Here is a 25,215-nt window from a genome sequence, read left to right on the forward strand (position 1 = left end):
ACAGTACAGAACAGCACTATACTGTACAGGACATTATATACAAGAAATGTTTAACAAAATCAGCAATTATAGTACAGTAGTCACTAACTCATCCTTTACTGTATAGTGCCCCCCCATCCCAGCACTGTAATGTATGGGAGATGGTGGTGCACTGACTGTACTACTACTGTACTGTATATGCACTCCAGCAGTCTTATACAGTACAGGATGGGAGATGGTGGTGGTGCACTGCCTGTACTACTACTGTACTGTATATGCACTCCAGCAATCTTATTCAGTACTGTACAATGTGAAGCCTCACCAGTGCTAAACTCACCACGTACAACCCACCATCCACGCTCGCAAAAACGTTCAGATACCGAGTACTTCTAAACTGGGTGCCCGAAAAGTGTTTGAGAACCAAAGCAAACTTTCCTTGAAAATACATTTTGAGTTACCAGCAGTTTGAGTTCCGAGGTACCACTGTACTTTAATTTTTATGTGAAAGCAAGGGCTGCACAGACATCACTAACAATGTCCATGCAGCCCTTGCTACATGTTTGTCAAGCCCTGTAATAGGCTCGGTAAGTGAGCACCAATCTAGCAGATAGGTATTCGCTTTTTCAGCAAATCTGTTTGTGTAATACGGCCTTTATTGTAGGTCACTTCTTGAAGTGTGTCCCAAGAGTTTTGTGTTGCGACACTTGTACTGGCATGTTGGCTATGGCTATGTAATGCTCTGCTACTGTGTCTTCTACATTCATTCAGGCCTAAACATTTACAGCAAGAACAGTTTCAGAAACAAGGCAAAATCCCAACATTCAGACACACATTTTGCTCAAGGTTTTCACTACATGAGCCCATGTTTACACACTGCAAAAACAATCTGCTGCAGAAAGGGCCTGAAATCTGCAAATGTTACATGCATATAATAAATCTTTGAGATGGCCATCCAAAATTGTAATAAAAAGTGGTGTTCTCAAAGAAGATATCCAGTATCCATAACCTGGTCCAGATAATGGGTAATGGAATGGTCTTTTACAGAGGCTTTACTCTAGTTACTTGCAGAAATACCCCGGAAAAACCCCACTCACGACAGTTTTGCAGCTATATTTATGGTGTATGTTGGAATTTCCCAAAGGTATAGTAAATGCACAGAACATTGTCACTAATAGATCAGTGTATGGAAGTAAATGAGGAGTGCTGTGTTATGCTGCAGCATACATACTGTGAACATATGCTATAAATGGGAAAAAATCTGGGGGGAAAAAAGTCCTCGGCAGATCAAGCATTCACACCAAGGCCATCAATCTGTTTCTGTAAATGATAATGGAATTTTAGACTTGTTAAAACATAGCAGCCTGGAGGGAAAATGCATTAGAAAGTGGGATATTGTAGACTTTGATTTCCAGTTTAGTTACTATTAGGACAGGGCTTTTATTTCAGTGTTATTAGGTCATTTAAAGGGGTAATCTGGCCGCATGAAATGTTGTCCATACAGTGTAGAATAATGCACGTCTACCCTTACCAGTCCTATGATGCTGCCTAGGTCCTGTAGGTTTCTCTTCCTGGTCCCTCCCAACGTGGACATGTGGTTGCCGATTACTGGCCACAGCAGTAACTTATACATATTGAGAGGCACTAGTAGGTGCAGAGAATAGTGGAGGATTGATAAGGTGACTAGGACTTCTGTTGTCATTCTGAAATATTTTATATGGTTTGACTAGGGCTGGGCAATTAATCAAATTAATTTGATCAATTCGCCCAGAATGTTAAAACCGATTAGATTCTTTGTGATAATCGTAAATTCGATTTTCACAAAAAATCATTGCGGTGTTGTGGTGGGCGGGCGGCCGAGCAGTCCGGAGAGGGGCGGTGTGGGGCCGGTGAGGTGCAGGGCGGGCAGTCTGGAGAGATGCGGCGTGAGAGGCCTCCAGCAGCTGCTGACCTGCCCCTGCCCTTTACACACAGCATCCCGCTCCCCTCCCGGCTACACACACAGGTCCCTGGTCTCTGGAGGAGACAGCAGGGACAACAGGGTGATAGTGTCTCTGTGGGTCCTGGAGCTGTATAGCAAGATCGGACCGAGCAGGGACCTCTGTGTTTAGCCGGGAGGGGAACCTGTGTGCCGGGGTGAGAGGAAGAGGACTATGTGCATTTCTGCCCCAGTCCCCCTCAGTCACCCCCAGCTTGCCCCATTTACAGAGGGAGAGCACTGTTAAACTGTTAAACGTCATCAAAATAGTATCCGACGCTGTGAGAAAAAAATTCTGTTTATTTAGCCAAAAAATCAAAATAGAGATTTAAATTGAGAATTGTCCAAATTTTTCAAAAAAAAAATAAAAATTAAGATTTAATTTTTTGGCCATATTGCTCAGCCCTAGGTTTGATAATCCCTTTAAGCTTTACTTTAATTTCATAAATATTGTTTCTGAATCATATCAGCTGTTTTCATTTTGGCTGTGTAATAGGTAATGGTCTTTTATATAAGGTGATTATAGTATAAAATCTGATGCTATCTAACAACTGTTTCCTAATCATTATGAGTGTAGAGCCATTCAACATTTAGCAAAGAATCGCTATTTTGTCTTTAAGGGTATATTCACACGGGCGGGCTCGCAGCGAGATTCTCGCTGCGAGCCCGGCAGGTCCTGGCAGTTCCCATACACTACATACTTGCTGCGGTCTAAACGACCGCAGCGAGTATGTAATAATACCGCCCTTAACCCCTTCTGCTCCCGCCCGCCTCCCCCGCTGTAAGCATACTTTACCTGTCCTTGCTGCACGGGTCCGGCGTCCTGCTCTCTTGTCCGGCCAACTAGTGTGTTGCCCAGCCGCAGCCACTGATTGGCCGGGCGGGAGAGCAGGACACCGGACCCGTGCAGCAAGGACAGGTAAAGTATGCTTACAGCGGGGGAGCCGGGCGGGAGCAGAAGGGGTTAAGGACGGCAGAATTACATACTCGCTGCGGTCGTATAGACCGCAGCAAGTATGTAGTGTGTGGGAACTGGCAGGACCTGCCGGGCTCGCAGCGAGAATCTCGCTGCGAGCCCGTTCGTGTGAATATACCCTAAAAATTTTTTATGTTGGGTGTTAAATCTCCTTTTGTGAAATGGCATCTGCTGGTCATCACAGTCAAGACAGGAGAAAAGACGACTAATCTTAGTCCCCTTTCACACATTCCTTAATTTATTTCTGTGGCCCCATAGACACAAGCATATGTGCGCCACAAAAATTACCGGCGAGCCATAACTTTTCGGCACAGATCCCCTTATAGGGAATGAAGGGGTCAGTGCTAGTGCAAACAGGTTGCTGATGGCTTCAGGTGCACATGCGTAGTCCTGTCATTATGCTTGCACTATGGATTTATGAATGTGGCCTTAGAAGTGATCAAACTCAAGCGGTAAGCGGAGCATTACTGTATCATCCATCGGCACTCCCTTTTAGAACATTTCTTTCTTATACATGTGTAGGAACTTTACAACCAGTGTAGTAGTGGTAAATGCTGTAGACAGCACTGGCCTGATACTATATAAAACAAATCATGCCATATACACACTGCTGCCACCAGTTAGCTCCTCATGTTCTCCTAACATCCTGTGGGGAATGCACTGGTAAAGGACATTGGCTTTGCTGAGAACAAACCTCAGGGGGCAGACTTATTAAAGGCAGTTTCTACAAATTAAATATGCGGTGTATGCCACTTAACACATTTGCAGTACCTGTGGCTGCCCACATGCCAAAGACTGATATCCCCACCACTAAGGGGCTGGCGGGGTACATTTCAGCTCCAATGTACACCAGTGAATGGGTGGGTGGCGGATGGCCATATGCAAATACACTAGTAAGTGAAAATAAAGTATGAGAAAAGCCGCAGCTCCGACTCCAACTCCGACTCCTAAATTTTATCAGGACCGACTCCGACTCCTGCTCCTTCATAAATGGCCAGTCATATACCAGGGGAGTTATTCATCACACTGGCTCAGCAGCTTCTCTCTAATGTCCTACAGGATCCTGGGGCGACTTCTGAGGGAATGAGGAAAGATATAAAGCAGCTTCTCCTGTGTGTGCAGTGGATGCAGCCAGTCTCCAGCCTCCATATCCTGAACAACTCAGAACTAGACAAGATGGAGCAGTTGGTCTTTTCCTGCTGACAGTCTTCTATGTTTCTAACTAAATATTCACCATACACACAGAAACACTGCTAACAATGCCAGATCCCTGTAATATAGAGGTCAGACATAGTGATATAGAGAGGGATCACACATAGTGATATAGAGAGGGGTCACATATAGTGATATAGAGGTCACACAGTAATATAGAGGTCACAGTGATATAGAAGGTCACTGTGGGGGCACGCAATAGCACACACACACACACACACACACACACACACCCTGCTGCAGCCATAGCACACATATACACAGCCTGCTGCAGCCATAGCACACACACACAGCTGCAGCCATTGAACACTTAAAGGGGTTGGCCACTTTATAGTAAAATTGCTCAGTGTACAGTATTAGTAAGTGTACTCACTGTATATACTGACAGCAGCTCCCTGTGTACCTGATAGAGCTACAATCAGCCTCCCCTCCTCCAGGCTGGGCTGCCCTGCTCTGTGGTGTTTTGGTCCAAAAGATTCCTTGCATGGAGGAGCATGTGACCAAACCCCGCCCCCCAGTGTCCACCACTGAGCCTGTATATGTCTATGGAGGACACAGTGGACAGGGCATGGTCACATGCTCCTCCATGTCGGCCATTTTATGGACTGAAACAAAACAGAGCAGGGCAGCACAGCCTGGTGAAGGGGAGTCTGATTTCAGCTCTATGAGGTACACAGGGAGCTGCTGTCAGTATATACATTGAGTACACTTACTAATACTTTGTACTGACCTATTTTACTATAAAGTGGCCAACCCCTTTAAGAAAAACGCACAATCTTCTTCCAGAGAGAAAACACCACACTGAGGACAGAGGTTACTGCTACAACTGCTGTGTAATTGTTCAGTAAACAAGCAGTTTATGATCGGGCCGTGTAATAGGACCCTTACTACTTATGATGAGCACGGTGTATAAGGCTAGGTTTAGGGTAGCTTCACACGGGCGGGCTCGCAGCGAGATTCTCGCTGCGAGCCCGGCAGGTCCTGTCAGTTCCCATAAACTACATACTTGCTGCGGACCGCAGCGAGTATGTAATTGTACCGCGCTTAACCCCTTCTACTCCCGCCGGCTCCCCCGCTGTAAGCAGCATACATTACCTGTCCTTGCTGCACGGGTCCGGCGTCCTGCTCTCCCGTCCGGCCAATTAGTGTGTTGCCCAGCCGCAGCCACTGATTGGCCGGACGGGAGAGCAGGACGCCGGACCCGTGCAGCAAGGACAGGTAATGTATGCTGCTTACAGCGGGGGAGCCGGCGGGAGTAGAAGGGGTTAAGCGCGGTACAATTACATACTCGCTGCGGTCCGCAGCAAGTATGTAGTTTATGGGAACTGACAGGACCTGCCGGGCTCGCAGCGAGAATCTCGCTGCGAGCCCGCCCGTGTGAAGCTACCCTTACACTGCATTTTTGCTGTTCGTTTAACATGTTCTTTTAAAGGAAAAAACTAATGTAAATCAAATGCTGTCATATGCCATACTGCAGGATCCTTACATAATTTTTTTTAGGTACATAGAGACGTGGTTGACCAAGTTTTTCTGTATATTAAAATTTGATACAGTAAGGGGGATTCAAAAATGTTGTGTAAACCTAGCCTAACCTGGAACAGTTGTCTATGAGGTATAAAGGTTTTTATTTGTTTGTTTGTTGTTCTCCAGTTCAGTGGCCTTTATAGCAGACTGTGTATAGATTTTCATCTGTACTGTATTTCATAGCCAGTGGTGAGCCTCCTAATAATAAAAAAAAAATTATCCCCTACAGAGTGGACACGGACAACAGTGGCGTTATATCGGACAATGAGCTGCAGCAAGCTTTATCGAATGGTGAGGAAACCTATACCTTTTTTCTATGTGTGTATGGATTGCTGAATCCTGCTTGTACCCCTGTGGCTGTGGAGAGCTTACAGTCATAATGTAATGTTTTAATAAAAATAGAACATTCTGTTATTTCTTACAAGGAATACTAAAACTAGTGTAGGAAAAATAAACCACATATTTTTCTATGCAGTATGAGGTAAGCAGCTCCATGCTGGCACTTTCATCAGGACTATGTTGTACAGTGTTGGGCTTACAGCTAAGCAACCTGGGTTAGGTGTCCTGTTGGTTTTTGAAGCCAAGACCATGCACTAGTTTACACAGAAGAGCCTTATGTCTGGGAGAGAAACTTCAAAAAAAAAATCTGAAGGACTTTCCAAATAGGATGAGAGGTTTGGATTTTCTATTACACAGACCCCTTAGTGTTATAGGGGAAAGTCTCCCATAGTTTAGTAAAACTGGCACATAGGATTCTGCCCTGATGAAGAGGCCTTCTATTAGAATTTTTCTTTCTTTTTTGTTGTACAAAACCATATAACTGTTTAGTGCCATGTCTCGCCCATTTTCAAGGATAACACAACCAGTAATGTACAATTACCAACACTCAGTAGCTATATTATACTTCCCAGTTTTAGGCTGAGCATAATTTTAATCAATGAAATATATATATTTTGATAATTCAAGGAAACTATGAGCAGTTAGACAAGTCTAATCTGCTGATAGATCCCTATTGCACATGGGGCACTGAGGATGACTGTAAGTCTTTTACTTTCTCTAGGCGTCATTCCTGTGCAGTTAGCAGTGAAAGCCTGTGTCCATTAAGGGCTAATTCACACGATCTGTGCTGCGATCTGGATGAGGATCGCAGCACGGATCCCCTGGCTGGAGCACCCACCGCCCGACACCGTGCTCTCCTGTCATCTCATCTACTACTCACCCATTCCCTGTGCAGACCGGCTACACGCGCTTACCAGAAGTGGCCTGGACTACGCTGCCAGCAGAGGGCAGGGGAGTCCAGGCCACTTCTGGTGAACATAAAGCTGTTCAGCGTGGGGGAATAGGTGAGTAGTAGATGCGATGACAGAAGAACACATCATGCTCTCTTGTCATCTCTGGGGTGGGGTGTGTGTGTGTTGGGGGGGGGGGTGATCCGTGGCGCTATCCGCGGCGCTATCCACACTACGACGTCCTATTTTTCGTGGTGCTGGTCGTGGCACGGATCATGTGAATGGCCACATTCAATTCAATGGGCCCTAAAATTGTCCTTGACCACGGACAATTTCACGGGACAGGTGAATAGGGCCTTAGGCTGTTTGGAGCAATGGTGGCGAGACTACCACCCCCAGAGCACCGATCTGCCTCCAGTGCTCTAAGTGGTTTTAATAGACACAGGATTACACTACAAACTGCACAGGAACAGAGCCAAGGATAAAGGTAAAAGTCCTCCTCTTACTGTCCTCCTCAGCACACCATGCAACAAGTAGATATTAGCAGGTTAGAATTGTCTTACCTGCTGATAGTTCCCCTTTAAGGGTGTCTTCACAAGCACCACATCTCAGCAGATTTTACACAGAGTTCTGCAACAAAATCCACTGCAATGCCCTTTCTTGTCTAATACCTCTCAGCCAATCAGTGGCTGTGGCGGGACAGTGCACTGATTGACTGCGCGGGAGCCAGAGAAGCAGGTGGGAGCGTGGATAAGTAGCGTATTATCCCGGCAGCGGTGGCTTAAGTGGGAAGGGGGCTACATTATTGCAGCAGAATGAAAAATCCGCTGTGAGAATGAAAAGCCATAGAAAATGACAAGAAAGAGCATTGCAGTCGCTTTTGTTGTGTAACTCTCAGTGTTAAATCCACTGAGATGTGGTGCGTGTACTCCAAGGCAGCAAGAGGGTAGGGAAAGTCCTTCAGGACTTCACTGTATGATCATTTGATCACTAATAGAATGCTTTGGTATACAGAGTTTAGGTCATGCCTCTGGTATGGCTTAACGCTTATACATTTGCAGGGTTTTCTTGGTAACAGAGGCCACTATTTATTTGGCATTTAGGAAATAAACTGGCAGAGGCGCACACTTCTCCATTCCTGGAAGCTACAGCAGGTCCCAACCATGTACTAGTCTGTTTTCTGCTGCTTGATTGCAAAATTGAAGCCATGTGACTGCCTATACCATCATCCCAAGCTCTGCTTATAGCCATTAGCTCAAGCAGAGCTCAAGATGCACTATAAGGAGAACTAAGATACATTTTGTGTCTAACTGTATAATAAATGTTATATGTGGCATATACATGTGCAGCAGTAATGTACTATAACTGCAATGTAAATACTTAACTCTAGCTTCTCTTTGCAGGTACATGGACACCATTTAATCCTGTCACTGTCAGAGCTATTATCTGTAAGTTGATATTCTTATACATTTTATCCCTCCCATCCAGCGGCGTAACTAGGAATGGCTAGACCCCATAGCAAACTTTTGATTGGGACCCCCTTTCCTCCCGACTGACCATTAAGCTATTTGTCTAATCATAACTGCAAGTGCTCGTCAGGGGTGCTTGCAGTTAAGGGGCATTTGCAGAACCCTGTAGGCCCGCTTGGCCACCTGGTGCTCCAAATGATGACCGCTCAGGGGGCTCAGCGTATTGCAAGAGCAGGCAATGGGGCCCTCTGATGTAGGGGGCCCCATAGCAGCCGCTATGGCTGCTACAGTGGTAGTTGCGCATATCCCATCTTATTTTCTGCAGTAGAAATCCCAGCAATTGGGAGGGGCCGACTGATGAATGGATAACTATACATTCTCATGGTTACAACACAATCAGGTTTTTCTAGCTTTTATAAGTCATCAGTTCAAGATTTCATTAAAATAATGTCTAATATTAATGGGTGGTGTATCATTAAATATGGAGATTGTGTCTATATGCTGGCTGGCACTAAGAACTGGGGTGTGCACTAGTTCTTACATTAGCATAACGTGCTGATATCTGTATAATGTGGTAAGAACAAACTCTGGAAAGGGTTATGTCACAAATGCCTGGATCCTCCACCTATCACTAGAAGGAGAGAGGACCCTCTTAAGGGTAGTTACTACAGGTTATAGTTAAGACCATAATATTACTTGCTCTCCCAGCAGCCGATGTACAGTAGTTTATTTTTTAGCTTTTACTTTTTCACATTTGCCAACTGCTGTTACCAAGTACTTACACTATAGTGGCTTGAGTTCATAAAAATTAAGATCATGCATCAGCATTATGTATATTATTGGATCATCTTTTTATGGCCTTTGTTGCTAGTTTTAGTTTAAAGTGTACATGTTGTTTTATTTATTTTTTGCAGAAATCAATAGTACAGGCGATTTTAAGAAACTTTGTAATTGGGTTTTATAGCCGAAAAATGTATTTTTATCATGAAAAAGCTGTTTGAATCTCTCCCCCCTGTCTTCTCCCCCCTCCCCTCTCCATAGGTTACCCAGGGTCCGACTGATGTAAAAGAGTCGAGATTTCCTGATAATGAGCAGTGAATGAGGGAGAGGAGAGGAGAGGGGGGGACTTGGGGAAAGTCTTTTTGAATGCAGATAATGGCATATTTGCCTAATAAACCCAAGTCGCCTGGACTACTGATTTCTGCAAAAAATGAAACTGCATTGACACTTTATTTGCAGTTTATGTAAGGACACTGACTGTACTTGATGGTTGTATTAAAATTGGTTATGCGTAAGATAATAAACTGATCTGTTGAGGCTGACTGCTTGGACCCCTAACAATCACAAAAACTGTGGTCAAATGTACCCACAAATTAACAAAGCTCAGCCCACATGCCCACCCAGCACTTCATTTATTTTCCATGGGGCTTCTGAACATTGCCAAGCTCAAACAGCCCCAAAAATAGGAAACATTGTAATGTACTTTGTAACTGGCTTAGTCCTGCTCACACAGTGACTGCCAGGATAATACTTTTCACCTGCTCTGATATATAGCTATGGCAGAAGAAAGACTTATGCTCAGATGTATAGTTGTCCTTCTGTCAGCTCTGTCGGAGGATATGAGGAGGGCTATGCAGGATCTGAATGTAAACAGGCTGCCTTATTACTGAATGATACAAATTACTGAAGAAATCATTTAGGTACCAGTTGCAGTTTGTAGGTGTACTGGGTGATGGCTCTGGATTTACCCACCATGATTTATATCATCCATGTTGTGATACTGTGAATGTAGTTTTCTAATGTCCTTTCATTGTATATTCCAGCCATGTTTGACAGGGATTACAAAGGCGGTGTGAACTTTGCAGAGTTTACCGGGGTGTGGAAGTATATCACTGATTGGCAGAATATATTTCGGACCTATGACAGAGATAATTCTGGGCTGATAGACAAGAATGAACTGAAGCAAGCGTTATCAGGTTTTGGTAAGTGTTAAGAATTCCACACATGTACTACCACACAGGTATATTACAATGTTAAGGATTCATACATAGATCAAGTGTGGTTCTAGGGCTCAGAATAGGAACATTTTAAGCCAATTATTTTGTAAAACAAATTGTGCAATGATACAAATTCTATGCAAATATGGATACTGTTGTGTTTACTGACCTACAGAAAAAAAATTACCTGCTTGCAGTTAAAAAAAATAACCCTCTTAAGTTTTTGATTTAATTAACAAAAAAATTATATATACACACACACGTATGTGTGTTTTGTCATTATGAAGTACAATTGGTACTACAAAAAAAAAAAAAACAAGCCCTCATGGGGATCTGTAATCTGTAGATGGGAAAAGTGTTATGGTTCTGAGAAGGTGGGGAGGAAAAAAAATAAATGCAAAAATAAAAATTGTCCATGTCGTTAAAGGAGAAGTCCGGCCATAACAAACTTTTGAGTTGTGATGACGTTACAACTTGGGGGAGAAAATGTCTGTCCCGGCTGATGGGACAGCCCGCTAAGCTGATCAGTTACTGCAGCAGTGTCCTGCCCCAGTCACTGACTGTCTGCGTGTACAGTACATCATCTGGGTTGTGATGTCAGCTGTGCTGAATATTTCTGAGTAAGAAGTGGGAGTCCACAGCTCCAAGTAAAATGTAAAGTCATTATTGAGAAATCCTCTTAAAATACAAACATAATAAAAAACGCTCCGACGCGTTTCAGGACACTGGTCCCTTAATCATGGCAAATTCATACTGAATATTACAAGCTTTTATAAGAGGATATGACCAGTATGTTACAAGGGATACGCCCCCCAAAAGGGAGGAGAAAAACATCACATGATGCTAACAGGTGTGTGCTAATAGTTGAAATAAACACATTTATACAACTTGACATACACAATATAAATATATACAAAAGTAAATTACAAATGCAAAAAAAGGAAAGAAAAGTGATCTAATAAATGAAGGAGAGATCATTTCTGTAATTAAAGGGGTTGTGCGGCGCTAAAAAATTATTCACAGAATAACACACATTACAAAGTTATACAACTTTGTAATGTATGTTATGTCTGTGAATGGCCCCCTTCCCTGTGTCCCACCACCCCCACCCGTGTACCCGGAAGTGTGGTGCGCTATACTCACCTGTCACGTGCCGACCACCTTCTCCGATCCTCAGCAGTGACGTCTTCTTCGGGCGGCCGGCGGATCTTCCCGAGTGCCGGCCGCCCTCTGCAGCGTCATCCGAAGCTCGGCCGCGATTGGCTGAGCATAACTGTGCTCAGCCAATCGCGGCTGATGACGCGGCCACGTCATCAGCTGCTCAGCTGCGATTGGCTGAGCACAGTTATGCTCAGCCAATCGCGGCTGAGCATCGGATGCCGCTGCAGAGGGCGGCCGGCACTCTGGAAGATCCGCCGGCCGCCCGAAGAAGACGTCACTGCTGAGGATCGGAGACGGTGGTTGGCATGTGAAAGATGAGTATAGCGCACCACACTTCTGGGTACACGTGCAGGGGTGGTGGGACACAGGGAAGGGGGCCATTCACAGACATAACATACATTACAAAGTTGTATAACTTTGTAATGTGTGTTATTCTGTGAATAATTTTTTTGCGCCGCGCTACCCCTTTAAGGCCCTGGGGAATGCGTGTACATAACCGCAAGATCCAAAACGCCTCTCACTTTCTCAGTGTGTGAACAAGGTCCCCACCTCTCAAGGGTGGACGGACTTGCTCGATAGCACACATGGAGAGACTACTGCACACGCCCCCATGCACCTCAGCAAAATGCTTGGACAGACCAGACATAGACTTGCTGGATGTGCGGGTACGTACAGAAACCGCATCAGAAAGATGTTCAGCAAATCTGGTTTTGTGGAACCCACATATTGCAGTCGGCATTGTCTACATTCCGCCAGATAGATCACAAAGGTAGAATTACAATTGAGAAAGGATTTAATAGGGTAAGAAATGCCGGTTGCAATAGAACAAAAAACAGACTGATTAGTAATAAAACGACATAAGGGACAACGAGATAAAGCACACTTATGGCAGCCTAGAATATGTAACCATGTTTGGCTGACTGGCTTGTTCTCTGGAAGTACACTCGGCGAAAGTACATTGCCCAAAGTAACCCCTCTACAAGCTACACATTTAATCCCTGTGGATAGAATGGTTTCGCGTGTAGCATCCTGATATAACAAAGGTATATATATACGAACAATGTTACAAATTGTTTTATATTGTGGGCTAAATGGTGTAGAAAATACCAAAGAGGGCATATTATGGGAAGGGCTAGAAAGATGTTTACTGCGTGTAGCTCTATCCTGTAAGTGAAACGATCTGGTGTTTTTCTCAGCTATGGCTTTAGCTCTGTTAATAGTAGACATGGGGTAACCCCTGGACTTGAGGGGATGCGTAAGATCCTTACAGGCTGAATCATATAAGGAACGATCGGAGCAACTCCGAATGGTCCTTATAAATTCCCCAATGGGTAATTTTTCAACAACATGGGGTGGATGGTGGCTAGATGCATGCAGAAGGCCATTGCCCGCACTGGGTTTGCGATATAGGGTACTGTGTATCTTACCTCCCTGAAAAAACAACAGAACATCCAAAAAAGAATTTTTTTCTGAATCAAACTGAAAAGTGAACTTTAAATTCAAACTGTTGGTATTAAGGAATGTAACAAAATCATGAGCCTCACCAACTGTACCTGTCCACACTAGGAGGAGGTCGTCTATATACCTCCCGTACCAGGAGATATACTGTAGAAAGGGATTGTTGGTATTGTATATGACGACCTCCTCCCAGTAGGACATGTACAGATTGGCTAAAGAAGGGGAGAATTTAGCTCCCATAGGGCAGCCGACAATCTGAACATAAAACTGATCACCAAAACGAAAAAAATTGTGAAAAAGCAAAAATTCCACCACATAAATAATATACTCTTGGAGGCCCTGACTGTAATTACTGTATTTTTGCATATGATAGCGTAAAGCCAGAAGGGCCTTATCGTGGGGAATACTTGGGTAAAGGGCAGCAACGTCACAGGAAAGAAAACTACATCCCTCAGGGCACGGGAGAGACTCCACTATCGCTAGTAAGCTTTTACTGTCTCTAATGTAACCATTTGTCCTTTTCACGAGGGGCTGGAGTAAATCGTCAACCCAAGCACATAGATGTTCCAATACAGAGCCCACTCCTGAAACGATGGGTCGCAGGGGTGGTGGAAACGTCTGTTTGTGGGTCTTGGGTAGGGCATGGAAAATGGGGACCAAAGGATTTTTAACAAAAAGAAAATCTACTAGTTTTTGGTCCACTTCTTACCCATTGCCACCGGAAAATGGCCCGGATCTCTGTTTCCTTCCACCTGCTCCAGACGTAATTGAGGACCAGCACTACTGACTATTGCACACATGGTGAGCTGATTTGCCTTTGTACATTCCCTGAATATTTCTGAGCCCGGCTGGAGAGGCACAGGGATGTTTCTGCCATGTGGAAAAAAAATTCATGTGGCCGGACTTCTCCTTAAAGCCCAAGACAGGCTCTCTTATTAGGAGGTTATTGGCCCCAACATTGTCAACTAGCAAATATGTTTGTTCATTATTTGGCAGGACTCAGAAGGGTGGTAGACCTGCTTTTCAGTCTTGTTAAATCAATGTATATATGTGGTAAATGACTAAAACATAGTATACACTGGCATGCCTTATTACAGGATTTTGACGTGTGTAATGTAAAGGAAAAGTCAGGCAGGGGGTGGGGGGGAGCATAATAAAGAATATATATTTACCGTACCCCATGCCCATGCCGTGTCCCGCTCCTGGACCACTGTCAGGATTTTCTATATCTCCCCCTGTTACCTCATAACTTGGCTGATGGATGCCCTGCTCAGCCAGTCGGTGAGTGTAATGTTTACTGGGCTGAGCACAAACTATGACTTCCCTCTTTGGTAGAGATGGGTGTTTGGTTGATGTAGTATGCTATATGCATTAAAAACTCAAGATTAGCGCACACACACACACACACACACACACACACACACACACACACACACCATACCTTGTCTTGTTGTATGTCCCTCTTTAGTTCTTAGTTAATTCATTTTACAACAGTTTTACCTTCAGCACCTTATCTGTGGCACTATATTTAAAGTGTCACTGTCCTTATAACTTTGAAAAGTCTATATCAATAGTAGATGATATAAAGCAAGTTTGCAATTTACTTTCATTATTTCTTTTTTAGTTATCATGCTGTAAAACAAAGCTATACTTACTTGTATCCAGGTCCAGTCGTCTGAAGGCAGCTTTTTAGTTTTGTGCTGGTTGAAAAAGACTAAACACATGAAGTCTCAGCTAGTACAGAGAGTCACAGCTCTATGTGTCCATTGATCACATGACTGCCTTCTCTCTGTGAGTGCTCAGATGGCCTGGGATACACATGACTTCCTATGTTCTGTGTTTTCCATGATAACTAAAAAAAAAAGTAAATGCTTTATATCACATTCATTGTTGATTTAGATTTTAAAAGTTATAACTTGTTTCAGGCTACATTGGTGTTGTCTATCTATTTATAGACTCTAGCACGCTTTCTCACCGTGTTAGTATGGCTCTTGGAAGGTGAGGATTTAAAAAAAAAAAAGGGGAAAAAAAACAGACTCCAGCACCACAACTTATTGTAAAGTGATTTAGTGTCTTTTTGTAGATGCAAGGTCTAGAAGGTATATCTCTTATTCATTTGTGCAAATCCATAACATCTCTTTTATGCAACTACAATCCCATTACCTCATTGCTCTCCTCAGGATTACCTATATATTTTGCACTTCTACAAGACTAATAACCGTACACATTTTTTGCTGCATTTAATGACCTGCTTTACAGCTAGCCTTGTGGACATAGGCACAAGGAACAGCTTAAAACCCTATTCTTTGTATTTGAACACATTTGTGAGCATGCTCTGTGAACTGTGCAAGATTTTAAACCAAAATTGTATTGAGGTCAGGTCCACATGTGATGCATTCTGTCTTTCTTTATTTTTTACTTACCCACACCAGACTAGTCAAAACCCATCTTTGAAACCCACACACACACCCCACCTGGTTTTAAAACTTGATCCTACAGATAATGACTCTTTCCTCTTCTTTTACATCACAACTATTTTTGTTAAGATTTAGGGTATATTCACACGAACGGGCTCGCAGCGAGATTCTCGCTGCGAGCCCGGCAGGTCCTGGCAGTTCCCATACACTACATACTTGCTGCGGTCTAAACGACCGCAGCGAGTATGTGATTATACCGCCCTTAACCCCTTCTGCTCCCGCCCGGCTCCCCCGCTGTAAGCATACATTACCTCTCCTCGCTGCACGGGTCCGGGGTCCTGCTCTCCTGTCCGGCCAATTAGTGTGTTGCCCAGCCGCAGCAACTGATTGGCCGGACGGGAGAGCAGGACGCCGGACCCGTGCAGCGAGGACAGGTAAAGTGTGCTTACAGCGGGGGAGCCGGCCGGGAGCAGGAGGGGTTAAGAGCGGTATAATTACATACTCTCTGCGGTCGTTTAGACCGCAGCAAGTATGTAGTGTATGGGAACTGCCAGGACCTGCCGGGCTCGCAGCGAGAATTTCGCTGTGAGCCCGCCCGTGTGAATATACCCTTACACATTAATTCAAATGTTAATGTAGTTTTCCTTTTCTCTCAATTTATTTTTTTTTAGGTTATCGCTTGACGGATCAGTTTTATGATATCCTTATTACAAAATTTGACAGGCAGAGAAGAGGACAAATAGCATTTGATGATTTCATTCAGTGCTGTATTGTCTTGCAGGTGAGTCAGATAACACTCACATATTACAGAATTTATCTTTAGACTAATTAGAACTCAACTTCATGAGAAAATGATAATGCAACTCATATTTTCTTTTTTTGTTATCATCCACAGCATTTTTTGGGCAACAATTTAAAAAAAAAAAAAAAAAAAAAAGCTCTTGTAAAAAAAAGAGCAATTTTAAGCATAAATAACTTTAAAAAAAAAGTAGTTTTTTTTCGGAAGGTACTAAAATAAAACAAAGTATATAAACTGGGTATTGCTGTAATTGCACTGACCCACAGAATACAGAGAACTTTTACTGTAACTTGCATGGTGTACAAAAAATAATAATAAATAAATAATAAAAAAATATATTGTATTATATAAACAAGCCCTCGTATTGCTCTCTATATTGAAAAATAAAAGCATTATAGATTTTAAAAGACTAGGACCCCTTAAAAATACTGCCCCAGAATACTTTCTATTTAAATTCCTTTTCGTTTCCATGCTTTCTGTGCCATGGTCTTTTATCTTGTTTACTTTCAACCACAAGATGGCGCTCTGAGCAGCAGTTACATCATTACCTCATATGTATCAGTTGGTGTATTGTACATTATAGAGCGTTCCCTTCAACACCAAATTTGATCAGGACTATGCACTTACCTATCCCCATGCCGACAGTGAGCTGTGGGACCGGCCACTTATCATTGATCTCCTGATGAACCTGGTTTGGGGTGAAATGCGCCAAGTGACAGTTGTTTGGCTGTTTCTATCTTGTAGTTTATGAATTGAGCCATTGTGTTGTTTACTAATATTGTCAATTTCAGACCTCCACGGGCTGGTTGCCTTGTTGCAGAGCATCGAGTGACCGCATACTCGATACCCATTTACCCATTTCTTAGGCTGTCTAGTTGTTTTTCTGGACATTTTTATCTTTTAATGCAAATCTAGTAAAATATCTTTGTCATTGTGTGAACCTGGCCTGTTAGAAATAGTTGTAATACATTACTTGCATTTACATTTTACTTTCCAATATTCCCCCCACAGAAATTGACTGATTCTTTCAGACGCCATGACACAGACCAAGACGGCTGGATACAAGTCTCATATGAACAGTATCTTTCCATGGTCTTCTCTGTAATATGATGCCAAAAGGAACCCTGGTCCAGATCTGTACAGAGACTGAATTGCCAAATCTATAGTTTCTTAACTTACTGGAATGCAGCACAACCACGGTGCTATGTGTTCAGCCTACTCTACATTTTTGAACATCTTCAACACACTCAGTTGTACATACAGAGCGCTTATTTTTACTGTCTGTTAGTAATAATATTAATCAAGCCATATTTTTATTTGTACTGCACAATATATAACAATGTCTTAAGCTGAGGCCATTATGTTTTTTATCATTTAGTGTGTAGCATTTGTTTCCTTATGTTAACTGTACTGTGCCATAAAATACCTGCTTGAATCTCTCGTAAGCTTTGCACTATTTTCCAATACCCAGATGCTGTCTGAAGTGTTTTAAATGGCTAAGGGCAAGCCCTCATGTACAAACGTATGGCTTTAAAATACACCGGAATTAACAGAGTACACAGCCAGAATTTAGCATGGCTGTAATAAAATTGTAAGAAAAATGTCTTCCAAGTAATATCTGATTATCTTGACTAACTATGTAAATACTTATATATGATGTTTTCTTCTCCATACATGTCTAAAGCTAAAATGTGTTCTTTAGGACACTACTGAGCAGTGCATTGCGGGAACTCCAATGACACCAACACAGTTATAACTCAAGCGATTGTCTATGAAAAGACTACAATGACTGCTTCCTCTCAAAACACTTTATACCTGTACAGAGGTTGTGTGTTTAATATTGTAGCTCAGGGCCTGTCACTTCAGTGAAATTGAGCTGCAGTATAACAACTGTGGCCAGGTGTGGCAGAGTTTTTGGAAGAAAGCAGCCAGCCATGTTTTTTCAGTATAGCTCATTTGCGTTATTTGGTTAGATGCTTGATAGTGGAGTAAAAAAAAACTCTGTTCACATCTTCACAATTTGGTCAGGTGAAAATGTGGGAAACATGCTCAAATCCTGCATCAAATACAAATGAAATTGGGTGTTTCATAACCCATCCACATGGAATATTTAATAAGCTATTTAATTCTAAATGTCTGTCTCAGCATCAGATTAATCCAGCATTAGAAAAAGCTTGCAAAAACAGCACCACACCTTTCCTCAGCTTGTATGTAGTATTCTTATTCAACTTTATTCTCTTCAATGAAGCTGAGCTGCACATTCACACCCAAACTGGGAACAAGAGTGGCACTGCTGCTAAGCCTGGATAACCCCTTATATCTAGAATATGTACAAAAATGCTTCTATGGGGAGTTCAGAATATAAATGGAGAAGAAGACACCGTATGACTTGAACAGTAAGGTAACATGTATAGATTTAAGAATAACCTCCAGAAGCATATTTTTCTAAGAGAAAATGCATAAAATAAGTAGTAGTACACACTGGGGATGAGCGAATTTACAGAGAAGACATCAGCTTGTCTGTTCTGGGTTCCTGGAAAAGCAGAATCTATTCCTAGGAAACTGGAAGAAGTTTCCCAGGTCTGGATCCAGCTTTTCCAGGCACCTGGAGAGAGAGTTCAAAGGCAGCAGGCTGACAAGCCAAAGTCTGACCCTAGCGAAGGGCTTTGCTAGCACTGTAAATTTTCTGATTCCTAGTACACAATACTGTAAAATAAGGAGCATAGCCTAAACACATTTTGACTGTCTGACAGGCTCCAGATATGGAGCTCTGATCTTCGTGGGACATTACAGGGCTTGATCAGTTGAGCAGCCTTTTAAATTCATAATTGTCAGTCACACATCTCCTATTTACACAGGGCATGGTGCGGCTGAAAGTAATAATTTTAAGATCCAATCAACTGACAAACGAGTGTTAGCTCATTTGTTTTCTTACTGCGGCCATTTTTGGCTATGGTAAAACATTTACAGTTTTGTTGTGTTTCTTTGTTTACATAATTAGAGCCTAAATTATTATGTGGGCTCTGTAATTTTGTTTAAATTGACTTAGTATGTTGCCATGTAATCAGTATTACCAGGCTTCATCGCAAGTGTTCTTCTTGTCATAAACAATCTGACTACGCCGGGTAATGCTTATCACATGGCAAAGTGAAAACTGTCCATTTAGAAAAAATTACAGAGCTCACATAATCAACTAGACTGTAATTATGTAAACAAAGAAAAGCAACAATTCTTCAAATGTGCAAACAAAGCCTCACACAGGCTGATTATCTGCAACCAACTTCCAAGAAACATTCATTTGTCCAACAATCGGCCTGTGTTCCTGCAATGGATTTGCTGCATGTTTGAGGCAAACTCGCATCCAAAACCTTGGACAAATCCATAGCAATCACTGAGCTGACACCACACACACAATCAGGATACGTGTGGCCTGTTGGTGGAAGAAAGCGGCCATGTTTGCCAAGCCTGGATAACTGGTTGTAATCTTTCCTAACATGCTTAGGCTATGTTACCACTACGGGAACATAGCAGGGAAAGGCGTCTGTCTCATAATATTAATGGCTGTAATTAATAATTATGATCATTATTTGTGGTCTTTAATATTATGATATGGCCACCTTTCCTCGCTAGGTTCCTGTAGTGGGAACATAGCCTTATATTTGTATGGTGATCTTCTATACATTGATTGCTTTTTCTTTTTTATCCATAAGTTAGAACATGCTGCAAGTAAAATCATGTAATTAACATTAGCAACTAAGTACAGTATACTTAGTTATGTAACATGCAAATCTGTGACATCTGGTTATTATTATCTGTGAAACTAAACATTTGAATTTACCGTAGTATGAATTTGCACTAAATAAAAACTAACAAACAAAAACACTGATGTTCTGTTTGCTATAGGTTAGGAAATGAAATGTAGAAGCAGCTGCACTTGGGCCATATGGACTCTGTGATCAAATGAACGGCTTCTCGGGATGCCAGTTCCTGTGCTATTTTACGGTGTGCATGCAGCTCGGCACATTTAGGTATTATTCACAATGCAGGTTTCTCCTTTGATATCCTTGAACAGTTTTATTTCATAGGTTCTGACAGCAATTTGTTGTCATTATGTTCTGAATATATAGATAATGCTGGCAAAGACTAATGCTATTCCATATATGTAGATAATCCTGTTCTGTGAACCTGGGTGTACCATCATTTTTTGATATGTGAGATCTCAACAGTTTGACCACCAACATAACATAGAAGTATGCTAATAATAATCTTCAAAGAGCCTATTACATTGAGAGGATGTTGTAAGTCACTGGATGTACCAAAGAACAGATGAATTGTGGATATATACATTTATATGTATGTATAGAGAGAGGGCTTAAAGGGGTATTCCAGGTTAAAACAAGCTGGGGCTTTCTTATCTCTTCCTTCTACTGAAATGATTCATCTGGGAAGGACCTGCTTGTTCAGCCAGTCACTTACTGAAACAAACACCGCTGTGGGGAGGTCCTACTCTGGTACGTTGTTTCAAAAGGAGGGAGAGAAGACCAGCATTGGGGACTGAGTAGGTTAGTATTGTTCCTGACTTGTTTGTTTAAAATCTGCAGCTGTATTTGGGATGTTTACAGGTGGAATCTCTCCTTTTGTACTTTTGGGGTTTGTACTGAATCAGTTTTTGCTCCAATTTAAGGATCATGCAGATTGAAATAAGTGGCCTATGTACTGTACATTCTGTGTAATTTTTGTATGCTAACCATCACGGCCCAGGATGCATGGTTTATCATACCCACCAGCATGATACAACCAATGAACACAAGCACAAATGGCATAAAGGGCTTTGTTTATTGGAATCGTCAAAACATGTTGTTTTTATACCTCTGTGTGGCAAATGTAGCCCCAATGTTTAAAGCTATTTTCAGTACGAGAATGTAGGATTTAGTTTTTACTATTTTCTGCAATTGTGTCATACAATCTTGGCTGTAATCAGCATGTCCGTCATCAAGCCAGAAATAGGTCAGTAGCTAGCCGAAAGTGTTAAAAATACCTCTCACCTGCTTATGTGTCACTGTCACTTTGATCAAAACCTTTTGCGTGGCAAAAGATTTTTTTTTTTTTTTGTCAGGAATGTTCACTAGAATAAAGTCAGAGCCGCACATGGCTAAGTGCTTCTCTCTAATTCTCGCGTCTTATTGTACAAGATGGATAGTAAGTCTATGAAACCTATCTTGTGCAGCAACACAACAGGCGAGACAGGGAGAGAACCACTTAGCTTAGTGCTTGTTCAAGTGCTCGTGGGGGTCAAAAGTTCTTTTTTTCTCATTGACGTAACATTTTTAGGACTTCCAAATGGCTGCTAGACTCACTGTGACTCTAAAACATTTGGCATGTAAGACTGGTATCTTATGAAACATTGTCCCTGCTATTTGGTCTACCAGTCTATTTCAAGTACAAGTGCATGTCACATTCTATTACATTCTTGTTATGCAAGCTGTGATGTCCATTAAGGTAAATAGCCCATATTATGCAAGAAATAAAACATTTTCATAAAACAGACTGGATCTCTGCTTATTGTTTACATGCGACAAATATAATTTTTTAGCTTCTATTCTATAAAATGTTTAACTTTTTAAGGATAAAAAGTCAAGTCCACAATAAAATGACATGTATGAATTCAGCCTAAATTTTTTTTTTTTTTTTTGTACATGAGTAAGCCACATTCTACAAGTCAAATGCCTAAAATGGCTGCTTCCAGACAACAGGTTGTAGTCCGTTTCAGTACCTATGTAGAAAACCTATCTTGTCAGTGGTTTGGCCAAAACCTGGCATTTCTGTTGAATAAGAGAACTATGGTGGCAATACGAAACTGCCACTGCAGGTATCAGTAGTAACTGTATGAAAATAAATATGAAGCCAACTGGATATGTGTCATTAATAAGTAACATGATTGCAATGACAAGAATGAGAAGTTTATTTACGAGAGACCTTTGTCTCTACCCCCAAGGGTCAAGGGTGCCTAACACCCACCAGCCTGCTTGCAGCAGCCAGGGATGGCTCAGAAGCCAAAAACAGCAGATAAAGCTAGTTGAAGAACTGTGTGTAAATCCTATTGATTTTGACACCTTAATGGTGCGTTCACACCTACAGGATCTGCAGCTGATTTTCTGCAGCAGATTTCATTTAAATAACTGAACACAGCATCAAATCTGCTGCAGATCCTGTAGGTGTGAACGCACCCTAAAGGGGTATTCCCCCCAAGAGCCAAAAAAATAAAATGATCCCAAACCTAGCCAGTCTTACTCACCAAGTCCCCCTGAGAATTTTGAGCCGTCTCCCGTATTTCTAGCTGCTTCCATTCCATAGTTACAAGTTTTTTGAAAAGCCGATCTATATCCAACATGGCGCTGGCCAGAAAACTACATCTCCCATCATGCATTCCTTATGCCTGATTGGTCCATGATGTAGCAGAGCTGATATCCACAAGATATAGCGGAGTTGAGTGAGTGGCATAGCGGAGTTGTAATAGCGAAGAGTTGTTATAGTGACATAGCAGTGGCATATATCTTCATTATATATCTTCATATAATAACCTTTTACTGTACTGACAAGAAGAACGGCAGATGTCTGTCCCATGTTCTGTCATGATATATCTTATGCATAAAGTGTTGTGTGGACCGCGGCCGGCCACCGCGAGCTCAGTGAAGGGGGGGGGGGGAGGCACCGGTTGAGATGCGGGGGGGGGGGCTTGTGCGGGCACTGGTGAGGGGCGGGGGGTGCAGGCACTGGGTGAGGTTCCGGGGCAGGTGCAAGCACTGGGTGAGACGTGCCACTGAAGGGGGTGCGGGCCACGGGTGAGATGCGAAGATGCAGGGGGAGGGGTGCGGGCACCGGGTGAGATGCGCCGTCGGAGGGGGGGGCGGCCGGCCAGGTTACAGTTTGGTGAGCTGAGTGAAGGGGCTGGCAAAGGTGAGCTGCAAGTCGCGCAGGGGGTAAGAGCGGGGCTACTGCGGACCGCGGCTGGCTGCCCGATGAGATTCGGCAGGTGAGTGAGTTGAGTGAAGCCATGAGCTCCGCGCGGGGGGGGGGGGGGGGGGCCTCATGCAGAACTACAACTCTCAGCATTCACGGAGAGAAGGCTGAGCATGCTGAGAGCTCTAGTTCTGCAAGGGGTTGCTGCACTCACTACAGCCGGGTGAGCCGCAGGGGGGATTAGCGATGGAGGGTCGCACGGCCTGTTCTGAAGGGGGGGGGGGGCGCTACAGGGGGATACAGGGTGAGCTCCGGGCAAGGGGGTGCACACAGTGGGGGGGGGGCTGCTGTCAGAGAAGGGATACAGTGAATAGCAGCAGCTGCTCTCACTGTCTCTGTGGCCTCCCTCTCTTCAGTGTGCTGGGTTAGAAGCGCTAACCCGGCTCATTAAAGAGACTGAGGACACGTAATGCCGTCTCGGAGGGTCGGGGCCAGGAGCAGGGAGCGTGTCGGAGTGGACTGAGAGCTGATGATTCTATGCATTCCGTGGGGGTGAGTGCACCTAGATTTAAAAATCAACAACCTTTAAACAAAAAAAAACTCCTGCTTGGTTCTCCCAAATCCCTGCTCATTGACAGCCCACTTAGCCAATCATTGGCTGAAGCATGGCACTACAGTGGCTGAGTGAGCAGTCACTCAGCAGGGAACACAGAGACTCAAGCAGGAGTACATTGAGGGAGCATGAACAGGAAAACATGGTCAGTTTATTATTTTTAACATTATGGCAGCTAAGTAGTTAAGGCTGTGGCACTATATGCTTGCAGCTGCATGAAAATCTGTGGGAATGGGGTGCCATATACTTTACTCTTTATTGAAGCAGATTTCAATGTGAACTTGCAGTGTGAAATCTGCTCTGAACATGGTATGTGTGAAGTATCCTCACAGTGTAAATTTGGTGTGCCCGCAAAATAACTCAACACACAGACAATATTTCTAAACCCCTGGCAAAAAATGTGAGTACACCCAAAGTAAAAATGGCCAAATGAAAGGACCATAGTATTTCCCTCTATGGATCGGTTCAGGGACAGCCAAAGGAATGTTCTCCAGTCGCACTATTAAATGCCACTAAGCACACTACTGTATGTTATTGCCATATTCTTTATTAATCGCAACATGTTTCGGCCTGTTTAATAGAAATCAGGCCTTTCTCAAACATAAACATCCTTGCCCAATAGACTCCTTATATACATAGAGGTACAGACATACAAACAAAAAGCAACCTACAGGTGCAAGTGCTTAGTGTACAAACTCCCCCCCCCCCCCCCCCAGCATACACACCTGCTCGATAGATATTAAAAAATAAGAATTTTAGCAAACTATTTGATCAAACAATGAAACCCCTATAAAGCCTAGGATCAAAGAATATATACTACCATAAATATTAACCCTAAATATCCTGAACTCCAAACCGACTACATCCATCTTTGACATTTGGAAACCCAAAAAGTACAAGTAATCACTCAGCAAATGACAATATAACAAACTTTTTATTTGAACGAATGTCACATTTAAAAACAAGACCTGGGAGGTGGGAGACCATGCTACTGGGACAAGACATTTACAAAGTGCCTGTGCATCCATCTATATACATCGGAATTTCCACCTGCTTTACTCAGTGTGAACTGGCCCGTAGGCTGGAATAAATTTTCTTTGCAGAGGCATTGAGCTGCCCCCTAGGAAGGGACATTTTAAAAACTAAACCCCTTAAAGTATTTATTTAGCAGCCTAATAAAAAACAATCCCTTTTTTATGAAAAGTGAAAAACTTTTATCTGAATTTTGTTTGTATTTAATATGTCTGTTTATGATTGGGAAAACAACACATTTTATTGTAACACATCCTTTCTGTTTAGAAATATATCTAGTGTGGTCCTATTCTGGTTAAAGGACACATAGATGGGCATAAAATGAAGGGAACACTCTTTGGCTTTCAGGACACAATTTGGCCCCATCCCATATTTGTAGATAGAGACAAAACCGTTGCGGCGGTCCTTTTTTTT

General features: G+C 42.8%; 1 protein-coding gene across 1 annotated transcript in view; it reads left to right on the top strand.

Annotated features, from left to right (window-relative positions):
• The window catches only part of PDCD6 (programmed cell death 6), a 35,675-nt gene extending 13,934 nt beyond the window's left edge, over positions 1-21,741 (top strand). The window contains exons 2-6 of the mRNA XM_069958198.1: positions 5,896-5,957; positions 8,299-8,343; positions 10,188-10,346; positions 16,069-16,178; positions 17,208-21,741. Coding sequence (XP_069814299.1) covers positions 5,896-5,957; positions 8,299-8,343; positions 10,188-10,346; positions 16,069-16,178; positions 17,208-17,306 — 475 coding nt within the window. The 3' untranslated portion in view covers positions 17,307-21,741. The remainder of the gene's footprint in view (positions 1-5,895; positions 5,958-8,298; positions 8,344-10,187; positions 10,347-16,068; positions 16,179-17,207) is intronic.
• Positions 21,742-25,215: the final 3,474 nt, after the last annotated feature.

The sequence above is a fragment of the Dendropsophus ebraccatus genome, chromosome 2 (genome assembly GCF_027789765.1).
Source record: "Dendropsophus ebraccatus isolate aDenEbr1 chromosome 2, aDenEbr1.pat, whole genome shotgun sequence".
In the NCBI taxonomy this organism is placed as follows: domain Eukaryota; kingdom Metazoa; phylum Chordata; class Amphibia; order Anura; family Hylidae; genus Dendropsophus; species Dendropsophus ebraccatus.